The sequence below is a fragment of the Cyprinus carpio genome, chromosome A23, assembly GCF_018340385.1.
Source record: "Cyprinus carpio isolate SPL01 chromosome A23, ASM1834038v1, whole genome shotgun sequence".
In the NCBI taxonomy this organism is placed as follows: Eukaryota; Metazoa; Chordata; class Actinopteri; order Cypriniformes; family Cyprinidae; genus Cyprinus; species Cyprinus carpio.
Genome location: NC_056594.1, coordinates 10,900,117 through 10,926,421, shown reverse-complemented (window position 1 = coordinate 10,926,421; position 26,305 = coordinate 10,900,117). Strand labels below are relative to the sequence as shown.

The window sequence follows — 26,305 nt, the reverse complement described above, 5'->3', positions numbered from 1 at the left end:
GCTGTCTATGCAGGGTCAGAAAGCTCTTGGATTTCAACAAAAATATCTTAATTTGTTTTCCGAAGATGAACGGAGGTCTTATGGGCTTGGAATGACATGAGGGTGAGTAATAAATGACAGAATTTTCATTTTTGGGTGAATTAACCCTTTAAAGCTCAAATGTTGTTTGGGCATTAAAAAGTATTTCACCCAAAAATGAAAATTTGGTGAAAGCCTACTCATCCTCAGGTCGTCTAAGATGTGTATGAGTTTCTTTCTTCATCGGAACAGATAATATGCGCAAATCAAACACTGTTTACAGACATAGACAGTCCAAAACATTTCTAAACAAATATGTCTGTGTATTTTTATGTGAGAGGACAACAATGGCTGGACTTTTTCACTGGAGCAAGCCAGAAGTTCCAAAATAATGGATTTGTTTATTACAAACAGGCAGCTTTTCACTTTACAAGACATTAATCGATGGACTGGAGTCATGTAGATTACTTGTGGATTATTGTGATGTTTTGATCAGCTTCTGACGGCACCCATTCACTGCAGGTGATGTAATTCTACATTTCTCCAAATCTGTTCTGATGAAGAAACAAACTCGTCTACATCTTGGATGGCCTGAGGGTGAATACGTTTTTCAACAAATGTTCATTTTCAGGTGAACTATTCCTTTAAAGACTTACTAAAGACAAACAGGACAAGTGAAGCCATCTGTCCTTTTATCTCCAAAACCAAGATCATGATTTAAATCAGCTGCTCAATTAAATCTGTTCTCCAAATTGTTTAGAGTGTAACTGGGCACCCATGAGAGTGGGGCACAATGACAGATGTTCACGCAGGGCAGCTGAACCGGGTGCTCTGCCCTTTCGGTAGCCAACACAATTAGGCTTTCTCTGTCATTCTGCCCACTGGCTACGCATATGCCAAGCAGCCACAGTCCAGAGACAATTAGAGTATCGGCTGCTTCTAAAAGACTGAAACTGGGATTATGTTGCTCTGTATTGTTAGTAGGCTCTACTGGATTATCCTAATGTTGAGAGACAGTAAAAAAGTCTTATTTGCTTTCACTGCTTGGACATGGTGTACATTTGAATGCAGTTTTGGAAGTGAGCTGCTGTATTCAATTGGGGCTTTAGCAAGATTATGTACACCTTTGGCAAAAAGTAGCCACCGAGTATCCCCAGCACACTAAATAGAATGGCACCTATGTTTAGGGCCATGGCGAAACTCCCTCTGGAAATGCAGTAAGCTGTGAAGAACGTGATCCAAGAAATCATATATATCATGAGACTAAATGTAATGCATTTGGCCTCATTATAATTGGCCGGTAGATCTTTTCCCATGTAGCTCAGGCAGAAACAAATTAAGCTCAACACACACACAAAAAAGAGCTCAGCGAAGGCCCCGAGAGACATAGTCTTACTGCACTCCAGAATAATGCTGTCATTGTAGAAGTCATAGTCCCGAGATGGAAAGGGAGGGTCGAGGAGCATGCGCAGAAGAGAGATGAAGACCTCCACCACTGTCGTGATGAAGATGAACATCTCAGGGCCTCGATTCTTAGCCCAGGTCTCATAGGATCTTGGCAGCTTGGAGGACCATTTAAATATACAAACCACCTGAAAAGAGAGAGATTCATGTTATTATGAGAACTGACAAGGATGAATGTTATTTATTAAGAATGCACAATACAGAGTATAGCAAATATTGGATATTTAATTTTCCCTATTGTTTTCTTTAGGATTAATCTTATTAGGGGCCAAGCACCCTCTTGGAATTGCTCTGTTTTCTTCTTCTTCTTCTTCTCCAAAACGAATCACATTTTTTAGGGCCTAAACATGCTAAAAAACTCATGAAACTTTGCACACATGCCAAAAGTGATGAAAATTTACATCAGATATAGGTTTCAGAAGTGGGTGTGGCAAAATGGCTCAATAGCGCCACCTATACACTTTCAAAGAATTGCCCCTCCTGCTATACATTTGTACATGTACAAAATTCGGTAGATCAGATCAACACTAAATTTGGTCAGTGTAATCTAAAGGCCTTTGTGATGTTAAATTGTCAAAATCTTAAGTTTTTGTTGAAGGTCGTGTCTGTAGTGGCCTGACAAAATTCAATGTTTCGCCAGGGAAAAATAAATTGTTGTAACTTCACAAGTTTGATCAGAGTCCTGGCCTGAAGACATCTACAATAGTGAAGTAAAAAGAGCCCCATATACCTGAAAAGAGCGCACAGTCACACACGCCAGGCACACAGTGAAGCTGATAATGAAGAGGGGCTGTTTGAGGAGGCAGCCGATCTGGGAGGGTCTGCTGAAGTGACACAGGGTGCTGCAGGAGGCCACAGTCAGAGACGCCAGCATCAGCAGACAGGTCTTCCCTCCGGCCGACTTCACAATAGGGGTGCTGAGATTGAACAGGAAGATGACAGCTGTGCCAAGGGTGAGAAATAGGGTCACACCCAGGTATATGAGCAGGGCTGTAGTGAGCGGAGCGCCCCACAGCAGGTACAGCTCGGCTCTCTTCTTACATGTCTCACTCTCTTCTTCGGACCAGTAGTCTCTGGCACACGCTTGGCAGAAAGTGTAACCTATTAGAACATATGAAATCAAGTTAACACAAGACGCAGTTTAAAGTGTTTCATAATGAGGCTACATTACAGAGTTTAAAGGTGCAGTGTTTGACTGGCTGGTTAGCATGGCTAGCACCTGCTAGCAACTAAACTGTGTATTCTGACTAGAAACATATAAATTGCAAATATTTCATTACCTTACAGTAGATTATTTATCAGTAACAGATTTTAGTGTTCCTAATAATATGAAATGGATGTGTATTGTTTGACTTTTTCCAAGTCAACAAACAAAGCAATGTTTTGCAACCATCTAAGGGCCTCAGTGTTTACACTCTTTGAGTAAACCAGGGGCCCGTTTCATAAAAAAGGTTAACCAAATAAGTCAGGTTTATTTTAGTTAGTCTGATTTATTGTCAGTTGATTTGGTTCAAAACAAGTCAGAATAACTGAAATGAGCCTGGCTTGTTTGGTAAACTTGTTTTATGAAACATCCCCCAGTTTACAAATGGCTTACTTGTAGTTGTCTATGTGCACTGAAAAGTAAGTCAATAGAAAAAAACAAACTAAACATACAAACAGCAAGGTAGGAAAATGGAGGTCACAGCTGAAGAAAGTGTGCCATCTGCTGGATATACTGTGAACAACAGCCTATGTGTTTTCTCCATTGAACAACCTTGTGTACTTGCACTTTATAATTATATGACATTTGGAGTGTTTTTGAACCTGTTTTGTTGAGGAAAGTGGCAGCAGGGCATGCCATGCAGTCAAAGCAACACTTATGCTGTCCGGTCAGAAGCTTTCTGTGTCCGTAAGGACACTCTGGAGAACACAGTGACTCAGGAACCTGGACAGAGCACAAATATTTATGATACACATGTATTATTATTATTATTACCATTTATGGCACCTTATTTTAACTATTTTCCATTCTTTAATACATTAATAAAATTTATTTTATCACAATCATTATTATTTTATTATTCATTAATTTTTATTTTATTGTGTAGAATGCAGAAGGAAAGCTATTTGGAAGCATGTACACTTCAAAAGTTTGGGGTCAGTTATATATTAATGTCTTTTGAAAAGTCTCTCCAAGTTCTAACCAAGGGTGCAGTTATTTGATCAAAAATACAGTAAAACTGTAATATTTTGAAATATTATAATTTAAAATAGCTGTTTTCTATTTTAATATATTTTAAAATGTAATTTACTTCTTTGACACAAAAATGAATTTTTAGGAGCCAGTCTTATTTTATTTTATTTTATTTATTTATATTTTTGCCATGGTCCCTTGTTTGGTCCCTCTGATTTAAAGCATCCTTGTCTTTTCTTTCTTTTATTTTCTTTTTCTTTCAAAATGAAAAAGAAAAACTCACTGCCCCCAGACTTTTGAACGGTAGTGTAAGTAATACGTCATACAGGGACAGTAAATAGCACTTAAGGAAAATATAAGGAAATGCATATAAGGAAGAAGAAACTTACCTTGGTTACAGGAGACACTTGACCTGTCCATTTAATCTGAGAAGCGTCTAACTGAAGTTCAGTTGGAGCTGGACTGTAATTTCCCACCACCTTAAATGACCACTGGCCGTCTGTCCATACCCACGTCACTATATCATAACCTGTAGGAGGGTCTCCATTCTTATCAAAATAAAATGATGTATTTCGAATTGAAAACCGAACTTGTTTCAGCTGATGAAATACCTGTGGGATTCAAAGAAAGTAATTTCATTAATAATTCACAACACAAGTATTTCAGTGATTTTTCTCTGAAAGCACTAACCTTCCATGGCTGCACGTTATATTTTTGACACAGTCCAGAGTCACAATGCAGGATGTTGTGCAGTGCATGAGCCACCGCGTACACGGCCTTATACACGTTAAAGGAGGAAACAACGTCATACTGTGACATAGAAAAGCCTTGAATCGCTATTTCATAAAGATTTGTATTTTGCATACATGGGACACTGTGGGGGATTGGACTGTTTAGACTAGTGTCTTGTAGCCTGGGCACAGAAAGTCTTTCAAAATCGTCTAAACCACTGAATTCAGTATATTGGACGGCGATACCGAGGACAGTCCCTATCGTACTGATCCCTGGGATACTACTCACTGTTGACGCCACTGACCAATCCTCTGTCCCAATCCACACTTTTCCTGTCACGTTTTGGTCAATAACAAAAGGAAAGAAGCCAGCGGCCCGCCTCTTATTGGCAAAGACAACTATAGTGTTGACTTTGGATTTAAGGATGTGTTTGACCATGTCTTGCATGTATTGCTTCGTCTTGTTAGTTACAGCGGGTATCACGGCTTGATACGCAATACATAAATTGTAAAGTGAAGCCTGCTGGGATAGGCCTTGCATTCCTTGTAAACCGTATGAATTGTCACTAGCGAGAAGAGCGATCCATGTCCAGTTAAATCTGACGAGAATCTGTATCATTGCGCTGACTTGGTTTTTGTCACTGGGGATGGTGCGGAAGAAAGCTGGATAGAGGATCTTGTTGCTCAGCAATTCATTTGTTGCCTCGTAGGAAATCTACAAATACCGAAGAAAAAAAAATGCTAAATGAAAATGGAATAGAGAAATACACACACACACACACACACACACACACACTGGTATTAACAAATTAATTTATTATTTAGACAATAACCTGATGATGATCATCTAGTGAATCCTGTTATGATCATGCCATACCTGAGGGATCAGGAATGCACCAAGAGCAGTGGCTGGTGTGAAAGAGTAGGAACTGCTGTCAGGACCGATGACGGCCACAGTACGGCTCTCCACAACTGAACTGTCGTCCTGTTGGGCCAGCAGATCCAAGGTGGCCAGATTGCTGGCTGGGAGGGAGCATAAATCATATGTCCGGTAGCCCAGCGTAACCCCTGGAAGTAGCAGCTTATTCTGGGTGCCGTTGTTAATTTCGTCCACGGCATATCTGAAGGCCTGCACCAGATGATAGCCATGCTTATTGGTCAAGCCTCTGGAAATAAAATTGAAGACAAGAAGTGTTTACATTCTGCAAAATATGATAGATAATAATAAATCTTTGTTTGTTTTTTGTTTGGAAGAAACCATACATGTTTTCACTGATCAAAAGAAAATAAATACATACCTGTAGAAAACACTGACATGAAAATAGACAAATGGAATATGCAAAGTACTATAAAATGACTTTTTTATAATCGGCTCATTCTTACTGTGTGCAGTCAGTCAGGTAAGGTGTCGGTGGGAGTGTGGAATCTGAATTATGGAGAGGGAACCAGCCAGAGATGATATAATCTCCTTGAAGGTGGAGCCCTCCACTGTCACCATAGTTCAACAGACAGAGAAACACAAAACAGACAAACATCTCACCCATTCTGCCCCTGTTATGAGCTACTCAGAAACATATGAGCCTTTAAACTCTTCACACCAGCCCACTGTTTTTCCATACTCTCTAGGTGGCAAGGATTTGCATGCTACCTGTAATTACCACAGAGAGATGCATTTGCCTGAAATTTGTTACCAAAGTGTTTGGATGACTACTGCAATTGTAAGTAAAAGCACAGGTAGGCAAATGTGATGCTAGGTTTTGTATATGGTAACTATTTTTTAATGTCTCTACATTAGATCAGCAATAGTGCGGTTACACATTCATGCTCATATTCGAGCCATTAAACCAAGATTTGGGGCACTTTAGCAGCAGTGATTAAAGAGGCAGGGGATGATTCAATGACTCGCTTATCACCTCCTATTGGTGTAACAAAGTAACGCTCTTGGAATGCTGCTAGAGATCTAAATATTATTTTATTATCCATATGATGTATTTAGTATCCATATTATGCTGCCTAACAGAAGAAACTTACATTTATGCTGCTTTTATGATGTTATGGGTATATGACACTGTAATGATGGTCTTCATCTGCAAAACAAAGCTGTATTCCTCAAAAAACGTGACTCGTGTACCACCAACTAAACCACTGGGAATGGATTTGCCTGTCTCAACAGCTTTTTCCCAGATATTCGACCTATACAATATATAACCAAAGTTTTCATTTTTCTTCTAGAGTTATGTTGAACACTATACCTCAGTACCCAAGCAACAGGCAAATTCATGCAAAATAAGTGAGAATTGCTTAATCATGCAAAACCAAAAATTCCATGTGAAATCTGTTGGAAAGTCAAAACAATATTCATTTTCATAAATTATGATGTAATAAACATTACATGCAGCAAAGTTGAATCAAAAGCTTAAAAAAGCATATTCTGTATGAAAGATATGAAACCGTGATAAGGCAAACTACTACTACTTCTTCTTTTTTTTATTTAAAACCATCATAAAATCAGACTACAATTACATGAGACTTGCATAGTCCTCTAGATTTCCAAAAACAAACACTCATTTCCAGACATTCTCAGACATGCTGATTTCAGCACAAGATCAGTCAGATGATTTCTTTAGTATACAGCACAAACTTGTACATTTTATTAGAAATGACCCACATTTAAGGCAAGAAATATTAAATAATAAAGTGTATCAACATATAACATCTGAATGGCCATATAGAGGATAATAAAATATGGAATGATTCATTACCATTAATTAAAAAAAAGCAATAATAGCAAACCTCCATCACGCAGATACTGTTTTCAGCAATCAATACATGTTGATGGATTGAAAAACAAATGTAACAAAAAGATATTGAACAAAAGTAATACGATAACATGAAAAGTAATATTATAACATGAACATCCATTATGTTTCAAAATTGAATTAGACATTTAGAATTAAAGAAATAAATAATGAATAATAATTTCTATTTTTCTGGCCAACTCTTGAATAATAAGCCAAAAACATATTTTGGGGGTTTGTGAGGGGGAGATTGTGGGTCATTCTTAGGAAGTGATGACATACAGTAGTGTGCCTCTTCAGTCACATCAATCAATCAATTTGATTGTTTGTAATTCAAAATATACTGTATATTTTATAATAAAACCATTTTAATTTGAAATGTTTGGTTTTTATTTCATTTTTTTAGTCCCCATATATCACTATTACATTAGAATAAAAAAAAAAGTAACCTAATTTTGTATTTTATTGAAATGTACATATCATGCTTTCACTACATATTATTTTAAAATGATTAATGTATTTTCTGAGAAATGCAGAATTTGCACTCCCATGTGACATTTTTTTCTTTCTGACAAAACGTTAAAGTTTTGTATAGTATAACTCTCTATTATAAGCACATCAATTTTATTTTTTATTGTGGTTGAAGTAACATAACGCTTTAGGGTTAGTATATGTACTTTGATATTTGGTATTGTAACTTTAAAACTATTAGTTAATTTAATTTTATTTTTTTTTTATTTTTTTTTTTTAATAAAAAGTCTTTATTTAGCACCTTTTCCTGAGAATGACCCACATACTGAACTAAAAGTAATAGCAAAATTTTCTTTAGCTATTTTGCAGCTTAACCAAACCTTCCAACACCTGAGGACAGATATATGTATGGCTTCCGAATCTTTATTTCACACCATTTAACATCTTTGAAATAAATTTTGTCATCATCTGTACGAAGGATATGATTTAGGATTTAATGGTGTACAACAGAGCAAAAGCATGTACTGGAAATATTCAGAGAAGGATACAAGGCAACTAAGACACTGTATACAGCATATTTGTAGGCACATGAGTTTGGGTTTTACTGCTACTCTCCAACACTGAAAGAACCAATACAAAGAAACAAAGGGAAAAACTGCACTCACATACTGCGAATCACAGAAAGCGACGTCAGTCAAATCCAGATTATTGCATAGATCTTAGTGCACAGTGTTTTAGTTCAGCAACAATTGTACATGGTGAAAACATCTGAACTGACTTGGAGCAGAGATATACTTGTGAAGCATACTGCATGGCTGATATATTGATTATTGTGACGTGAAAAGCCTGAACTTATTCCAGAGCTCGATGTAGAGTAATACTTTCCTCTATAATGTGTTTTAATCTGTTATTTAAACTGACTGTGGTTGTGTAACTTGCCTTTCAGATTTATGTAAACAAATGAGCAATACAGATAGCAGAAATTGTCTATTTAATATGTTATTATAATACCATAATATTTATATTATATTGATAATATATTATTATGATAAAATATAATAGCATATATTTTATATGCATTATTATATATATATAGTGCTACTCATCATACTACAAAGATTGTGACCTCAGTTAAAGCTTATGAGGAAGACGACGGAGCCATGCCTCGGCAGTGCTGATGAAGAGGGAACCGCTTTATTTCGGCTAGTCCTGCTCTAAGATAGCATATAAAGCACCAATACTTGCTCTTTGGGAATCTGAAATTCCACACTCCTCTGTACTGTGTAAGAAAAAGTGACCAGACACTTAAAAGTGTGACTGGTCCACAAAGAAGCTGAGAAACCAGAATGATGAAGGGCTGATCATCATCTAACTTCTCCATTCACCGCTACAGCTTCTTCTTTCTCTCCATCTCTCGCTCCATCAGGCTCCAGCTCGTCCTGGATGTCATCAGTGTTTCCCGAATCACTGCTGGCCACAGAGCTGACGGAGGGCGATTGTCTGCAAGGAGAAATGAACACAAATCATTAAAATCCTCTGTGTAGAGTCATACTGTTGTACTTGATATTTGCAGATCATAGAGATAATCATTTAACTTTGAAAATGAAGTACGGTTAAACAAACCTGCCGGTGGGGGCTGTGCTTTGGATGAGCCTCCGGCAGGTCTCCATCTGTACGTCCAGCCCTCTCTTCATACTGCACATTTCCATGTACTCATGCAGGTGTCTGTTCATGTCATTCTTGGCTGTGGTCAATTCCAGCTGAGGCAGGAAGACGGTGTTTATCCACAAACCAACTAAAGCAAATATCAGCTGAAACATGGCATTCACAAACGTCCTCTCTCACCTCAATCTGTCCGATGGTGTCCTGGTACTTCTGCTCTCTACTCTTAAAGATGGACTCGGTTTCATTTATGAGACTTCCCAGACTTCGATCCTGGCAGGATAACATATAAATGCAGAATGCATTATGTATGATTGCATTATTTTATATTTTTAAGTAGTCAATATGCATTCCCAGTTTTATAGCCAGTCAATAGTAAGATACACCACTGTTTAAAAGTGATTTGATTCTCAAGAAACATTTATTATTATCAGTGTTGAAAACAGTGCTGCTTAATATTTTTATAAAAAACGTTTAAAAGATCAGCATTTAGAAATCTTTTGTAACATTCTAAAAATTATAAACGTCTTTACTGCCACTTTTGATCAATTTAATGCATCCTTGCTGTGTATAATTGTTGAATAAAAGTATTATTTGCTTTTAAAAATATGTTTTGTGTGTTTTGAACGCTTGTGCATCCTGAGAGAGTGAGAGAGTAGAGAGTGGTGACTTGGTGACAGACCTGCTCGTGAGTCTCTCCGTGAGAGTCAGATGCGCAGGATGCTGTGGAGCTGAGGTTCAGACTGTTGTAGTTACTGAAATCCTCCCAGAGCAAAAGCGTCTCCTCCGTCTCCTCCCACGCCAGACTGTCACAGTCATCGTCAAACTCGAACGCTTCCCGCCTGCCAACAAACCGATTAGCTGAGCAACCTCTGCGCACAAGACAGGCATCAGACACAGATGTGGAAGAGAAAAGAGACACAAGGAAAAGAACAGAAAAGGAAAATCAACAGATCAACAATCAAAAAGATTTTAAACAAAATGCTATATACATAAGGGAAGAATAAATATATAATAATAAACATAGGAAAAACATGCTAATAATTATATTTTACTAAAGAGATTATTAAATTAAGAAGAATCAATAATATAAACAATTAGATGGTAAAAGATTTTTCTCAAACAGGAAAAATTAAAGCAACACAAAATGAACATGTTCACTATATCCTCCTGAGAACCTGAAAAAAAAGTGTTGTGATTTTTTATTTTTTTTAATTGTCATTACATTGTAACAAATAGAGAAAAAACTTTTTGAAAACACAAACAAATAATATTCATATTTTATTCTATGTCCTTTGTAGAGGAAACCAGGTCTAAGTTATAAAAAAAAAAAAAAAACAGAAATGAAAAGGCATGTACAGGCAACAATTAATGGTTTATTTTTTCATTCACCAATCAGTTTTTAGGTTTCAGGCTATTTTTAATAATCTATAACTATATGAAAGATATAAAAATGATTTTATATACTATTTTACTTTGTGCAATATGTGAGTAAAATGTCCATAAATTGGTATCCCCACTCTAAACAATGTATTTATACAATGCATCTAATGTGCATGAATGTGTTCTAAGGGAAAACTATAATGAAAAAGAAGTGTAATAACGGGAGGAATAACTTGGCAACATTTTCATAAGAATATCTCATATTTCATAGGAATATTGATCAATAATTTCTTTCCCTATTGACTTGTTGTGTCTCCCCAAAATGCCTGATTAACATGCTGTATGTCCTGGTGTCCTCTACAGAAGACATGTTTTGTAACAAAAAGTCATATTCCGATTTGAAACCCCATAACATTTTTGGGTTTATTTACGACAAACAATTTGAAAATGAGCCAGAATTAAATGATAATTACAAAACATTATCATATTTCCCTAAGAGTGCTAAATTTGATCATTCTGCCAATATCAGTCATATTTAAAGACCAAGGAGAGGGAGTGTTTATGATCAAACCTCCAAACATTTGATATCTCTGAAAAGCCCTGAATGTGCTCTGTACTGTAAATCTGTGGCATGTAAATATAATGTCCTCTACAGAGGACAAAAGTCTATGCCTGGGTCCCAGGAGGATATGAACACTAGATGGCAGTAAGTGATCATACACCAAGCCACAGTCCATATTCTATACTTTAGCAGATTTTTTTGCCCCACAAGTCCACTTATAATGTTACACAAGGTTCCTTAAACACCAAAATGCTGAGATTTATTATAGTATTTAAGAATATTTTGAACTGACTTTTATTTTTAAATTTTTATTTTAAGCTTAGCTTACGTTTGAATAATTTTGTTATGTGGTTTTGGCATTTTTTAAATTAAATAAATTATTTTAAATAATACATTTTTATTTCTGTTTTGTTCTAGTAAATTTAGTACTTCGACCGAAACATATTCATTTCACTTAGTCGCCAAGTCAAATTTCCATTTAAGTTGAAATTTTTTTTATATAACATTTATATTTTATTTTAGTTTCATTTAAATTACAGAAAACAGTATAATTAAAACAAATTACTATGTAGGCATTCTTAGAACTCTGTAGACATTGTGACAACAACGTGATGATTTCTAAATTATTTCAAATAATACATGCATGTACATATATGACCTTACCATTCCTAGCACCATGCTCCGCCTGTTCGAGCTACAAGAACTAATTCTTAACTCTTAAAGTAGCTTTTTTTTTTAAAGAATAAGAGAAAATGAAAATGTTGTTTTCCATGTAAACCTTTAAGTATCATACAAACAAAAAAAGAAATAGCAAGTACTAAAAACAATTCATTCACACACACACACACACACACACACACACACACACACACACACACACAAAAACATCAGAAGATGCCCTCTAATGGCGATGAGGACTCACATCTGGTTGAGCATCCTCTTCATCTCATCAGTGATGTTGAGAGAACCAGGCACATCTTCCTCACGGTGACCAGAATCACCATCAGCTTCCACTCTCTGCTCCTGTGATTCACCCTTACGCTCCTTCCTCCTACATACCACCATCCCCTACAACACACACACCCCCACACATACTCTGATTGCTGAAAGATTCAAATTGCATGATAAGCTGTTATATAAACTCCATGTACTGCAAATCAAATCTGTACTAAAATTAGCACATTATTGAATGTTGAATTGTTAAATCCATTATCTAAAGCTGTGCGTCATTACATGAGCACTGTTTCAGTAGAATGGATGATTTTATTGTGATTGTAAGTTTCAGTACCCCTTTTTGTTCAGGAGGAGCTCTGGATGGGCTGCCTTGCAATATCTTGCTCATGTCCTCTGAGTTCCTCTGCTGTGCCACGTCACAAAGCTTGGCTGTGATGTCGATGCGTCTGCAGATGTCCATATCAACCGTCATGGCTTTCTCCTGGATTTTAGTGTCCAATTCAGACACTTCCTATACAAGAATGCATGAGAATGTAAATAAAAGTTATTTCAGACTTGATCTGGCATGCATTGATTTAACAGAAAATTGGAAGAGGAAAACATTGCACTATAAAAACATAGTTAAGAATTATTGCAAACATCCATGAAGCGTGACAAATCAGTTTCAAAAGTAATAAATAATATAATTTAATATATGTATTTAATATAATGTAGTATCATTTCTTTTTATTTCAGTTTTAGTTGGAGTAATTGTAGTACCTTGATTTAACATTTATTTTTTAGTTATATGCATAAACAGCACTACACAGCTGTTTTATGGGTTAGTAAACCTAAAAAAACCTCAAAGGGCCGATAAAATACACCAAGGTCATTTGCCCGCAACAGATGGTACAGCTTCTTTTGAACTGCTTTGCAATTGAAGAACATATCCAGGGAGGCAGCACTCAGCTGTGCTCTATTACTGGGACTGAGAAACATGAGAGAACAAGATGCTTATTTGCCCACACAGATCTATGGGCAACTATTCAGCCTGATGTCAAAGAAATTTACCTACGGGTTCATCTTTATTTCCCTAAAGTGCAGAAGTTGATAGCGGAGGATACTTACATCATGAGGCATGAGGCTTTTGAAGACCACCAGCTCTGTTTTAAGACGTTCCATCTTCTCGTTCATTTCTCCCTGCACAGCTTCAGATGACTGAACAGTCTGTAAAGAGAGCATTTAGAAAGTTTTGTTGTGCACTGAAAAAATGAGGGGGTGAAAATGAAAGCAATAGTTTGCATGGCTTTTTTTAGCTGAATTCATTTACTTAATTGTTTTAATGAAATGTTTTGACTGGACTTAATGTTGAGTTTCTGTGCTACAAAACTACAGTAAATCAAGCAAATCTTTGGTTGTTTTCTTAGCATTATTTATTTGGTCTCAGAATATATTTTTACAGTCTGGGTGGGGAATTTTCTTCTATGCACTAGCATTATCTTACAGCCATGCATCAGTGCATCTCTATGGATGTCAAACATCAACACAGTCACAATATAATAGGTCTGAAATCTCACCTCCTGTAATGTCTCCACCAAAGACTCCATCTGCTGACATTTAGACACCTCCTCCTCCCATCTGGAACACAATAACGGCCCACATAGGCATTGATTGGACTTGGAATAAATGTGCACGGTGTGTCATAACCTTCTTTTGTATTGATTATAATTGTGGTCGATGTGTGCTTTGTTTGTAAATGTATTATCTGTGGAGGATGAAAGTTATTAAAAGTAATTCAATTCACCAGTCATGTAAAACTGCATATTAATACAACGGCATGAATATCATAATGTATTGATTTTGGGCCCACTGCCACTGACCACTGAGAATCTTCCTGAGACCTTTAAAGCTACCTGAAGACACTAACAAGCTCCCTTAAAGTCACTATGGAGACTGTAGCGCATTGCAGAATATGCAAATAAATCTTGATTTTCAGCAACTGGGAATCTATTGTGTCTCAAGGTATAAGAGTGAAGTTGCTGTGCAATAAACAAATAATCTTGCAAATTTACCCCACTGCTCGTATAATAACTTCATTTTATATTACATATTACACTGGCAGCCAAATGTTTAGAACACTGAAGACTGGAGTAATGACTGCTGAAAAATTCAGCTTTTCCATCACAGCAATAAAATGCATTTTAAAATATATTAAAAAGAACAATTACATGTATATTCAACTTGTATAATTTGTATGCATTTTTCAATTTGTGTAAACTGCTGTCAAAACCTGCAATAAAAATAAATAAATAAAAATCTTAAATATATTATAAGCTTTTGGTCGTCAGTATAGGGCACTATATTCACTTGTGTATTTAATAAGCTTCTGTCAAAAAAGTTTTCAAGCCTGTACATATTCAATCCAAAGTTCTCTCATGAAACTCTAGATGGCGCAATCCAGTGGGTTCTAACTCAATCTGACATAATGACATCATTATTTGCATGGTGCAGCTTTCTTTTAACATTAGCAGCCAATGAGCTTGCTGCTCAACATTCACATACTTGGCTAGTGCTTGCTTTAGCAGGGTGCTTAAAAAACCCTTCACCTTCCCCAGCTCCACCTGTATAGATCTCCTACAGAGTAATGTCATGTATGTTATATATGGGGGTTATTTCATATATGTTTTATATGCAGAGTCAGTATTTCCTACATGCTCACAGCATCAAGTCTGTGGATGTATTGGCAATAGCAAGTCTCGGTACTCAGTAAATCATGGATCCAGGCTGACAAGACTGTGTAAAGTCAGGGACAGTGTGAATCTCTCTGAATGTCAGTGGGATCTAGTGGAGCTGACTAGACAACAGCCCAAGGTCATGAGAATCAGACTCCTCTCATTTCCTCTGCTGCAGCACAGACTGCACAAGAGAGCTTTCATTTTATTCAAAAGACACTGAACACAATACAAATGGAGACTCTCTCCAAAATAAGGCAGTGTGGATAAAGGCATGAGAGAAAATGTAGAAGAATACTGCATACCGAATGCTTTTGAACGCTCACCTGGTCAAAAATAAGCACAGGATTAAAACTTTTTAATGAACTGCTATTTAGGAAAAGAAAGATAAGATGCACCACACAATGAAGAGCAGCCTCCTTTGTTCTTCACCATTAGCGAGCACTGTACACACTGCTGTGACTTCTTACATTGTGTGAGATCAGCCCAGTCGATATTAATACACATTGTTCAATTTATGGGAGAGTTCAAATGACTTCTGCCAATGTTTCAAAGAGCTATTATAGGCAAAGAAAGAGGCAAATCAGTTTTTAGGTCAAATGCTGTATGTGTACCATTGTTATCTTAAACCACTTCAAAAGTGTACAAGTGAATAGGGCAGAGAGTGACTGGGAGGGGATCATCATAGCACCTGTGAAGACCTAAAAATGGGTGTAGAGACACACCCATCGTCTCATTTGTCCACCACCTCTGAAATGCAAAGAGACAATATGTTGTCTAGTTTAGACTCTCACCAACCACAAACTTTTATACATATATATGAGGGCTAAACAATATGCTTAAAAATGCATGCCATTTCTCATGAGATGGGGGAGGGAAGTAACCTAGAAAACAGAGGATGATATGACCTATGACCCACTATTGCCCCTAAACATATTTTGCAGACAGAGATGGTGGCAAAAGGTAGAGAAGGCTATACAGGCCACAATGTAGTCATTAGCTGGTATGTTAGATATGTAAATGACCTCTTCTTAAAATCTCTACTAATGAGCAAATGAGCCACACCAACCATTCCACATGCTTTCTAGCATTTCTGGATTTTTTTTTTAAAGCTTACAAATGGGCAGCTGACATAACATGAATGAGCTGTTTTTTCAGGATTTTTATTGTTTTACGATTTTCATGATGTTAAAAATTATTAATTATGAAAATGATCAAAGAACTAGCAAACACTGTTTGAAATATATTGTGCTAAATTGCTTTTTCGGGTAGCTGACATGACATGCTGAGCATTATCATAAACTAAGGTGTCTTAAACTCTCCAGCATAGTTTCCCCAGTGTGTGATTTTGTAATCCAATAAGCTCTCAGCTATTTCAAGAAAAAACTGTAGAAAGTGGCTTGGTGAGTGCAGTGGTATGTGAGGCATGTAAATGATCACCTTTGCTTTCTATAAATGTCTGTTCTTTGACCACTGTTGTCAAGGAGTGTGCCACATTCAGTGCATGCACAGCACATTAAGCTCGTTTCTTACACTTTCACTTAAGACGATGATATCTAAACTGCTTTGATTTCTTATGATAAGATTCAGTTTAAGTGTTCAAGTGACTGATCAAAGTGGTTTATCAGCCGTTTTAAAACAATGAACTGTATTGGAATTGCTATTGGTCAATAAATCCATAAAATGACTCAAAGTCAAAACAAGGTTGGGGGACTATAAAAGTGAAATTACAATAATAGTATTATTATACAATTTAACGCTAAAAGAAATATTAAGTCCTTAAATATAATCTGGCTTCTTTGATTTTCATAAAAAAAAAAAAAATTGCTTGCTAGGGCAATCAATGCAATGGGATAAAATTATTCAGTACTGAGTTATAAAGCTGTAGCTCAATCACTTAAAAATAAATTTGAAAATTAGCCTGTGCTTTCATTTTTAAATAAAATGAATGCCTCATGCCAGGTCTGTTTTACACCTCACATTTCCTTTGTGAGGTCTAGGCCTAACTCATACATTTCCTTTCACAAAACAAGAGAATCCTACAACGTCTGTACATACACAAATACTGCTGTATATGCAATATTTATGGCTTAACAAAACAAAAGCTGTCAGGCTGTACAGACCATTTCATTAGCGTGATGGAACATTAGTTTGTTTCCTGTGCCTCAATTAACTCTTGGCGAAGACCTTCTGTCCTTAACCCTCTAAACCATGATCTAAATGAATTGAGATGTGTTAAAAAAAAACAGACATTATCTCTGAGCTGTTTAACAACAAGAACCAATCAACGTCAATCATACATTTCGAAAAAAAGGGGGTACATAACATTTAATTGGTTATGCTTGCTTGGGGTGGGCAACCATCTAAAACACCTTAGCAACACATTAGCAACCACCCAAAACACTCTAGTATCATGACTGAGAGTTTGTAATGTCCACATACTGTTAATAACTTTGTAAAACCAAATATATGCTTCTTGCCTGGAAATTGCTAAAGGTGGTGTAGCTAGAAGGAGTTACAACCGCACTCACGATCACCAAGGTGCCAGACAAACAAGACTGAAAATTTTGGGTTATTGGCTTTATGCTCATTTTTTTTCTTGTAAATACTTCAATATGTTTTTATTTTCGTGATGTGTTTGAACACAGTTAAGTTGATTGCTACATTTATTGATCTGTATGCCCTGAGGATGGTCGTTTGACCGAAAGCTTGGTAATTAAATTTGTGACAAGGATTCAAGTGTGCAGACAGTTTATTTTTTGAGAACGTAAGGTTGGTGTTTATGTTTTTTAAAAGGATTTTATTTGGTTATAAACACATTTTTAAAATAAAGAGTGCTAAAAGAAAATTCTGACAATACGTGCAAAGATGACCTACATATTGATCCATCTCCAGACAGTCCCATGGGTCTTCAGTTGTGCACATCTGAGTCCGCACCCGGACACCAGAAGAAGAGCAAGCTGCATTTCAGATCAATACTCAGAGCTACTCTCAAGAATCACACACACATGAACACACAGATTTAAAACCCCTCCCTTCTGTGCCACAGAGGGTCTTTATAGACATAAAGTACTTGATTATAATTTTCAGGGCTCTAGCAAAAAAAAAAAAAAAAAAAAAATCACTTGAGCCATTGGCTCGTATAAAAACAAAAATAGGTGCAAAATTGTTTTTTAAGTAACACAGAATAAACCTGCTTTATTTCATTCTTTCTTTTTTTAAGCACCTTAACATTTAAGTCATACTGTCATGTGTTTCTGTCTCTTAAAATGGGAACTAAACATCTTTTCCAACTTGAGAACTATACAGTCACAAAGAATTGTTTATTACACAGAATCTGTGCCAATATCACGGACCATAGCTATGTCAGTATCACTTGGCCATTGAGTGCAGTTTGGGCTCCTCCTCAATGCATCCTATAAATGTTGTCATATGTCTTGCACAAATTCAGACTGTTTTTCTTCATTAGTATCATTCAGTTATATAGGAGGTGTTGAATTTTATCTTTAGCTCCTTGTATTCTCTCTTTTCATGCAGACAACAGGTTAAGTAAAACTATGAATATGCAATATAGTGCATATATTTAGCAAAATGCTCCTCTTTATAGTTATTTTTACTAGTGGACCAATGAGCTTATGGACACCAAATGGTTATTCTGAGGTTACGTGGAATTGTTTACAAGCTTTGCACATTTTCCCCAGCTTGAAAGTTCAGCTAATTGCATTTATTATATATTATATTAAACCTATAATACATTTTCATTTAATTGCAATTAACATGCAATTATGTGTTCAAAACCACTGCATTCAGTTCACACTTTTTTATTTTAAAGTGTACTCTTTCTGTAATAAGTACTCTTTTTAAAAGTATGTTAAAGTGTACTTCTGTTCACAGGGGAATAGACAACATCCAAACTGAAGATGGAACAGTCAAGCTTTTATTAAAGCATTTGCGTCACTGGGGCTTTTGAGGTTCAGTTTTTATATGCATAATGCATTGGCTGGCTGCATCTACTGCTCCATCCGTCTGTACACTAGCTGGAAATTTACAAACCTGCACAATAAACACAGTCATTCAGAAATGCATCTATTTGCCACATAACTGATAGCTTTGCACCAGCTGAATCTATCTATCTGGAGGAAATAAAATCTTTTGAAAGTCAATCATGTGCAGCATCATGAATAACTTGCTAGGTCAGGAGAAAAAGGCAGAGTAGCATCTTTCAGGGAAATCAGCAAGCCAGAATAATTTGTTAGCATCATTAGCTCATTGATTTTCATTGCTAAGACTGGATGGATCATCAGCTTTCATCTATGGATGTCATCATGTTGTGAAAGAACATGCCACTCAGCCCCGACTGACCACAACATAAAAACAATGTCTAATCTGTACATATGTGAAAACTGAAACAGTATTTGACTGCAGTTTATTAAAGAAACAAGTTTATTGTAAGTACAAATGTTAAGTAAAAATCACTGAATCATATTCCAAAAGTCATTCAGTCCAATTAGGCCTGACCAGATCTTTTGCAATTATGTAATATCATATAAAATAAAATTATATAATAAAAATAAAATAACATATGTAAAAATAATAAAATATTACAAATAAAATTTAAATAAGACATTTGAAACAAGTCCCCTCAAGCAAAAAATAAATAAAATAGGTTTGTTTTCTTTCATCATACCAGTTGTTTCTTGGATGTGTTAAATGTCCAGAATGTTCTAGTTCCCATGATTTTGGACTCCCAGCATGAGTGGGGGGCAGAACTGATTTCCTGCCCAGTGAGGCAGCACTACTGAATCATTCCCTGAAGAGATGACCTCACTTTGAGCAAGCTTACCTCCTGTTCACACACTATTGATCCCCCATACAAAACATCACCTCATATGCAGCTACTTCCAAGATCCCTGACCAGAACTGGACAGACTTCTACAGCCATGGCTTACAGCCCGACTCACATGGGTCAGTGGAGATCATCTGCTGGGGTTATAAAACACCTTTTGAAAGTGTGTGTTCCACAAAGCCGTCATCTGTAGAATGCATGGTCTTTGTGCTAGGAAAGGTTTATAGCATGTGTCACAAATTATGGTAGCATGAAGATGCAGATAACGATAAATAGTTTTTAATAGTGCAGATTCACAGAACAAACTCAGACAAAGGCAAGCAGGCAAAGCAGAACAACCACCGAACAGGACTATACTGAACAAATGAGGATTCAAACGGAGTTGATGAGGCGAAAACAGCTGAACAGGATAATACAATCAAATCAAAAACCATAGCAACACATTAGACATGCAGACAGGACAAAAAATAAAAAAAATAAACTGAATATCATTGTGACAGTACACCCCCTCTCAAAAGGCACGACCTCATGCTGACAGTTCACTGATGAGAGGTTTAGGTTGAGGACGATTTGTGATTGTGAGTAGCGAACAGAGATCCAGAGGAGGTGATGGAAAAAAAAACGGGGAGGTGCCGATGGTGGTAGGAGCCAAGGAATTGCCCGGATGGTGCCCCAAGGAGGTGTTGTGGGACGGAGGTGGTGGAGGTAAGGTTGACAGCACTGACTGACAAATGACGCCGATGGAAGAGAAGCCAGGGTGACACCGAGTTTGTGGGTCCAGCGACTGAAGCGGGGACCGACTGAGGATAAAGGTGGAGCCGGAAAAAAGGAGGAGCATGATGAAGTCAGAGGGATGGAGGGACAAGGCGAAGTCAGAGGAGTGGAATCACATAGCGATGGATGGATGACGACTGACCAAGGCGGAGCCGATGGGTCAAAGAGCTGAGGTGGAATCCAGGCCTCAGAGGCTGAAGGCAGAAACAGGGGATCTGCAAGGTAGAGCTGGAGACTAGAAGACCTGCAGTGAGACAAAGCTCCAGGATGGTGCTGCCTGAGGGCAAGCTGAGGGGCTTGCAGGAACCAGTGGAGACAGGGCTGAAGAACTTACAGATATATGGAGAGGAGGAGAGAGAGAGGGAGGCTGGGAGGGAACACAGGAGGCTCTGGAGATTCGGGTGGGGGGGGGTGGGGTATGGTCAGGGCTGGACAGAACCAGGGGGAAGACAGGACAATACATGAAATTATCCAAAAGATTTCCAGAGAGAGGCCAGTTGTAGCTCACCTTCAGCAGTGAGTGTGGGTCGGGCTTCTTTCCATCCCCTCGTACTCCACTAATACTCCCTCCGGCAGGTGCGATGTTGGCAGCTCACACACCTGGTCAGACGCGTCAACTGGCTCAGGCTCTCCGTCTGCCACGGGCTCAGGCAGATGCTCTGTGCAGTGGATAGTGAGCTTTGGGCTTGGCTCAGGTTCTGCAGTGGCTTAAGTGATGGTATCAGTTCGGGGTTATCCCACTGCAGACACCTGAGGATTGCCTGTCTCCGTGTTCCCGTACTTAGATCAGGTAGGTCCATCGGTAAATAATAATTGGCTCCAATCCAGTACAGGTTTTTAATGGTCCCATCAAAGCTGTGTGCTGGACAAGTTGGCAGAATCGAGTAGTACATTCCAGCAAAGGAAGTCCTTCTCTTGCGAGGGCGGTGAAATGACAATTCTTATTCTTTTGTTAGGTCCAGTATTCTGTCACAAATCGTGGTAATACAAAGCACAACGATGAAGATGAAGATACTAAATAGTTTTTAATAGTACAGATTCACAGAGTAAAAAATGCAGGCATGCAACGTAGAACAACCATGAAACACTGACGATACCAAACAAGTGAGGATTCAAACAGAGGAACTTGAATACACAGGTTGATGAGGCAAACATGCAGACAGGAAATGAACACAAGGACAGAAAACCAAACTAAACTGAATATCATTGTGACAAATTGGGTGTATTCTCTGAAATCTGGCATGTGTTTAATCATAAAGCTAGAGTCTAGAAATTATAAACATTCATATGATATGTGAATATAAATAAATATGATTTAAAAACGCAACCAAATCTTAGGCAAAAAGCCTCAGACAATCCACATTAGAAATGCCAATGAAGATACTAATTAAAATATTACGCAAAACCAAAAAAGGTTCAATTATAGGGTTCTCTGTTGGGGTTATTTCCAATACAATACATGAATAACACATTTATGGAATGTGAGGATGGGCAAAGAATTCGCACGACACTCCAAGGGGTGGGGCAGAATGACTCCATGCACTAGATATGTTAAGCTCCCTAAAATATTCAGTCAGTCACTATATGGATCATTTATAGGTTTTGTGCTGTTTTGAGTCAGGAAAATAACTGGGGTGAATGTCTTTTTCCCCCTTTCAACAATAATGGTTTTTGTCATGCTGTGCTCAAGTCAGGAACAAATCCCACTTCCTTAAGACTCTGAAAATAGCCAGATACAAATAAAATCGCCAAATGCAAATACATTTTCAGATGCAAGCTGGCTCCAAGTTACTTTGTACTTTAAAGAACACAAGCTACTCAAAACATTCAGTCTGTTGCCAAACCTATGCCTAATTTATAAGCTGGTTTTATATTTGTTTAAATAATTTCCTAGGAGACAGTTTTTGCAAATGAGCCTGATGCCACATTTTCCACCTGTCCAGGATCACATTTAATATAACAGACCACCAACATCCATCCTAACTGACCGGCTGCTACTGTGACACTCTATCTGACAGCCAAAACAAACAAGAGACGACAGCAAAGACAGCAATGCAAATAATAGTTAATTTTGTCTTGGCCACTTAAGCAAAATCAGGCAAACATATGAATATTTACTAAATTATTCATCTAAAAAAATAGCCCATTCCTAACAGTATGGCTATTATAAAGCACTGAGTAATCAAAGGATGCATGCACTCTTTATAAAGTGGGGTTTCCAGCTCACTCAAGATCTGGAAATGAATCATTGTGTGGCTCATTTGTCCGCTTCTTCTCACCGACCGTCTACATCTGTTCTGGCAGACGAGAAAGTCTCTATGGGCCTTCTACAGCCAGACTATTAAATTATTATTACAACAGAGCCACTGAAACAAACTAAGATACCAGCACAGCCAAGAGGAACAGTCTGAGAAACACAAAAGCATCTCAGGGTTACTGTAGTTATTGTTAGTCTGGGGTTTCTAGATGACCGGAAATGCCTTAAAGTTACAGTAACTCATTTGTGTTGAGCAATGAATGAGCCCCACACTGCCGGCTGCGGGTCAGAAACAAGGAATTTGGCACATCATTTTCCCAGTTTGGTTCAATCAGAAAATGAACTGAATGACACAAATCAAAGAATCAAAAAGAGAATATAATCGGGGGAAATTCCTTATGTATCAAGCAAACCCGCATGAAATGGGTGGAAGTGTATTGCGTGGACCAATAACAATAAGTATCAGTCCCCAAAGAGAAAAAGAGAAACTGCAAAGAGATTCTACTGTAGTTCTAGGACAAAATCCCACAAACTCCTATTGAATGGGATGGGTTTGCACAGATCCCCATTTGGAGGAGAGAAAAAGCTAATGGTTTCTGTCAGATAAGATGTCACCCTTGCTTTCTCAGGTTTCATATCCAAACTAGACACTTTGTAATGGGAAAATGGAGAACATACGTGGGTTACTGATAGAGCCTTACTGTTAAGACACTGAAAAAAAAAAACAACCCCAGGGACAGTCGCATAAAATAGAAAGGAAACACACACTCTTGCTTACTATGAACACACAGGGGGCAAAGTTTTTGTTTTTAGAATGAAAAGGGCTATTTTGTTTAAAGTATTTGATAACCCAGCTAACAAAAATATGTTCCAAGAATGTGTTGCTAACATTCACATCAGGATATTAAATTATTTCCATGGTTTCTGAATGTTCAAAATGTCCAGTTATTTTGGGATTTTCTTTTCATCTCGTCTCTGTATAGTTAATATTAAAGCAGTGTTTCAGCACAGCTTTTACAGCGGTAACCAAGGAAACGCTGTATCTGGTGTTCGAGAGGCGCATCCTGCTCTCAGAGAGCGAATGTGCATCTCATTACCGTGATATTTTTAAGGTTATCGTACCGTCAAAATCTCATACCGGCCCATGCCTAGACAGATGCTTTCTGTGCGTGTGCTTCAGATGTGTGTGCTCAGAAAACCGTATATCAGAAGTTTAAACTAATGTGGCTTTAAAACAAATGACTTCAGCGCGATAGACATGATAATCAAAACCAAAAAGGTGTTGTTGTTTTTTTTATCAGAGTATCTGAGGTACGAGCTGTAAAGGAACAGCCCTATTCTGGAAAAGGGACGGGGAGCAGCAGCTCATTTGCATTTAAAGATACATGCACGAAAATAGTGTTTCTCCTTCCTCTCAAAATAGATTTCAAAATAATATAATAAATTATCTGTGGGGTATTTTGGGCTGAAACTTCACAGAGACATTTTGGGGACACCTGAGACTTATATTACATATTATAGAAAGGGGCATAATAGGTCACCTTTAAGACAAGTTTGACCAACTAGCAGTTAGCCAATAAGTAATCACTCTTATTTTTGGAATTAACTAATTATGCTTTTATGTAACTGAATTTAGAAAAAAAAATTATGACTAGTCTTAAAGAAAAAAAATGAGATGACTAACTTGTAAGACCAGTCTAAACCTTTCATGCAGCTGGCCCCAGATAACCAGACCTTACATTCACCAAAGTTCTGAGAACATTTCTTGTTGTTTTTTTAAAGTTGCCCCTGAACATCTGGAAAGCTATTTTAACAACAACAACAATAATAATAATAATAATAATAATAATAATAATAATAATAATATTTAAACATTTATTTAAAGCTGTTTTGTGATTGTGATTTTGGATGCTTTGCTTGTTATTATTATAATTATTATTGATCAGTGGCTGTTAAATAGCTGAATAATGTAAGCAATAGATTAAATAGGTGACTTTGACATTCTGGTAAATAAAAGCCATTATTCAATATTTTGGTCTGGTCAAACCAATTATTGCTCTGTTTCTAATGGTAAGCATAGTTTTGGCCAAAGTACCATAGTAACCATAACACAGTGTTAGAGTTAGTAAAACCACTGTAAAGTATGGCATCTCCGATAACAGGCCTATGACAAGCTTTCATTTTTCTTTCAGACAGTGGATGACTGTAGATGACAGAGGTAACTAATATCAAGTTACCAATGTTTAATAGTAACAATAATTGTTCTAACTACAATATTATTCCTTGATTTATAAGAAAATTGTCGCTAAAGAAATTTTTGCAGACAAACACTTGAAATATAAGCTGGAGGACTTACTTTCTCCTGTACTCGTCTCTCTCGCGCTTGACTTTGGCCAAAACATTGTACAAGGCCCTGAGTTCAGGTGTGATGGTGTCGATCTGAACCCCGACACTGTCGGGATGAGTCCAGGACACTCCAGGCCCCTGATGCGTCTCAAAGCGTCCTCCGTATCGGGCGGTGTGTGAGAAGCTCCAGATTCTACCGGGGAGTCTCGACTGACACAGTGCGTCTGAGTAAGGCAGCTCGAGGTTCGTCTGGACCGCTTGCTCCCGGGAAAACAGCAGTCGGTACCGGGACTGCTCCTGGGCGTGATGCAGCTGGATCTCCAATAACTTGTTTCTGCGCTCTAACTCGTGGACTTTGGAAAGGAAGCAGCGGAAGCGGAGATTTAGTGTTTTTAACACATGAATGTTGGAGCCCAAATCGTTTCTCAACGCGCTGGTTGCCATGGCGCCGGACCCGCTCCCAGACGCACGCGCTTCATTCATACCGATGGGTGCCGCGGATTCATTGAACAACATCGGGTTGAGAAGCGGGTCCGGAAAACGACGAGGCAAATCCATTTTTGTTCGTGAGCAAAGTTTCTATGCATCAAACTGCAGATGCTGTAAAGCAACATACGTCACCTCCATGCTCGCGGACGCAAGGTGTACTCCCTTTATCTAATGTCACACAAATAATAGGCCATAGTCGCGCTTCTAGCGGTCGGATAAAGCGCACTGACCGGTACACATTTCATGAACTCACAGCTGCCCTCCTATTATCCCCTGGTGATTAAATGGGCCGGTTATTTGTCTCGACTTGACGTAGAGACTCAGGTTTCAGCCCAGTCTGGGAACACCATCCGGAGGAAATGGGAGGAGATAAAGACATGTCCGCTCCGCCCTCCAGTAACAGTCGCATTGGCTACTATGTCTGCAAGACACGCCCTTTAATTAACATATTACACGAGGGGCGTGGTCATTAGCGCTGTAGGCCGTAGCATTTAGTGCCGTGCCTTTCAAAGTATTTACATATTAAATATTTTGCTTTGTATACAATGTTCAAGTTATAAAAGAGAACGTTGTTTGTTTGTGGTCTTAATACATATGACATGGGGTCATTATCACAGTACTTATTTGAACTTTGTAACTTAAAATCATTTTTTTGTGTGTTCT

The 26,305-nt window shown here is 37.7% G+C and overlaps 2 protein-coding genes across 3 annotated transcripts; both read right to left on the bottom strand.

Moving 5' to 3' along the window:
- Positions 1 to 558: 558 nt before the first annotated feature.
- LOC109055103 (taste receptor type 1 member 1-like) lies at positions 559 to 7,579 on the bottom strand. The gene is made up of 8 exons (XM_042713083.1): positions 5,773 to 7,579; positions 5,267 to 5,555; positions 4,349 to 5,104; positions 4,048 to 4,269; positions 3,289 to 3,409; positions 2,213 to 2,583; positions 1,374 to 1,610; positions 559 to 1,018 (listed from the first exon to the last, which is right to left on the bottom strand). Exons 1-8 carry the CDS (start codon positions 5,931 to 5,933, stop codon positions 749 to 751), a joined length of 2,427 nt encoding a protein of 808 aa, XP_042569017.1. The 5' UTR covers positions 5,934 to 7,579; the 3' UTR covers positions 559 to 748.
- Positions 7,580 to 7,632: 53 nt separating this feature from the next.
- Positions 7,633 to 26,243, bottom strand: LOC109055072 (intermediate filament family orphan 2-like). Of its 2 annotated transcripts, none has more exons than XM_042713080.1 (9): positions 25,164 to 26,243; positions 13,776 to 13,836; positions 13,327 to 13,425; positions 12,554 to 12,730; positions 12,188 to 12,333; positions 10,003 to 10,192; positions 9,504 to 9,593; positions 9,282 to 9,418; positions 7,633 to 9,158 (listed from the first exon to the last, which is right to left on the bottom strand). In XM_042713080.1, the coding sequence occupies exons 1-9, from the start codon at positions 25,709 to 25,711 to the stop codon at positions 9,023 to 9,025; spliced, it is 1,584 nt and encodes a 527-aa protein (XP_042569014.1). In that variant the 5' UTR covers positions 25,712 to 26,243; the 3' UTR covers positions 7,633 to 9,022. The 2 variants fall into 2 exon arrangements, with proteins under 2 accessions (XP_042569014.1, XP_042569015.1); XM_042713081.1 differs by having other exon boundaries at positions 10,003 to 10,162; positions 25,164 to 26,240.
- Between the last annotated feature and the right edge of the window lie 62 nt (positions 26,244 to 26,305).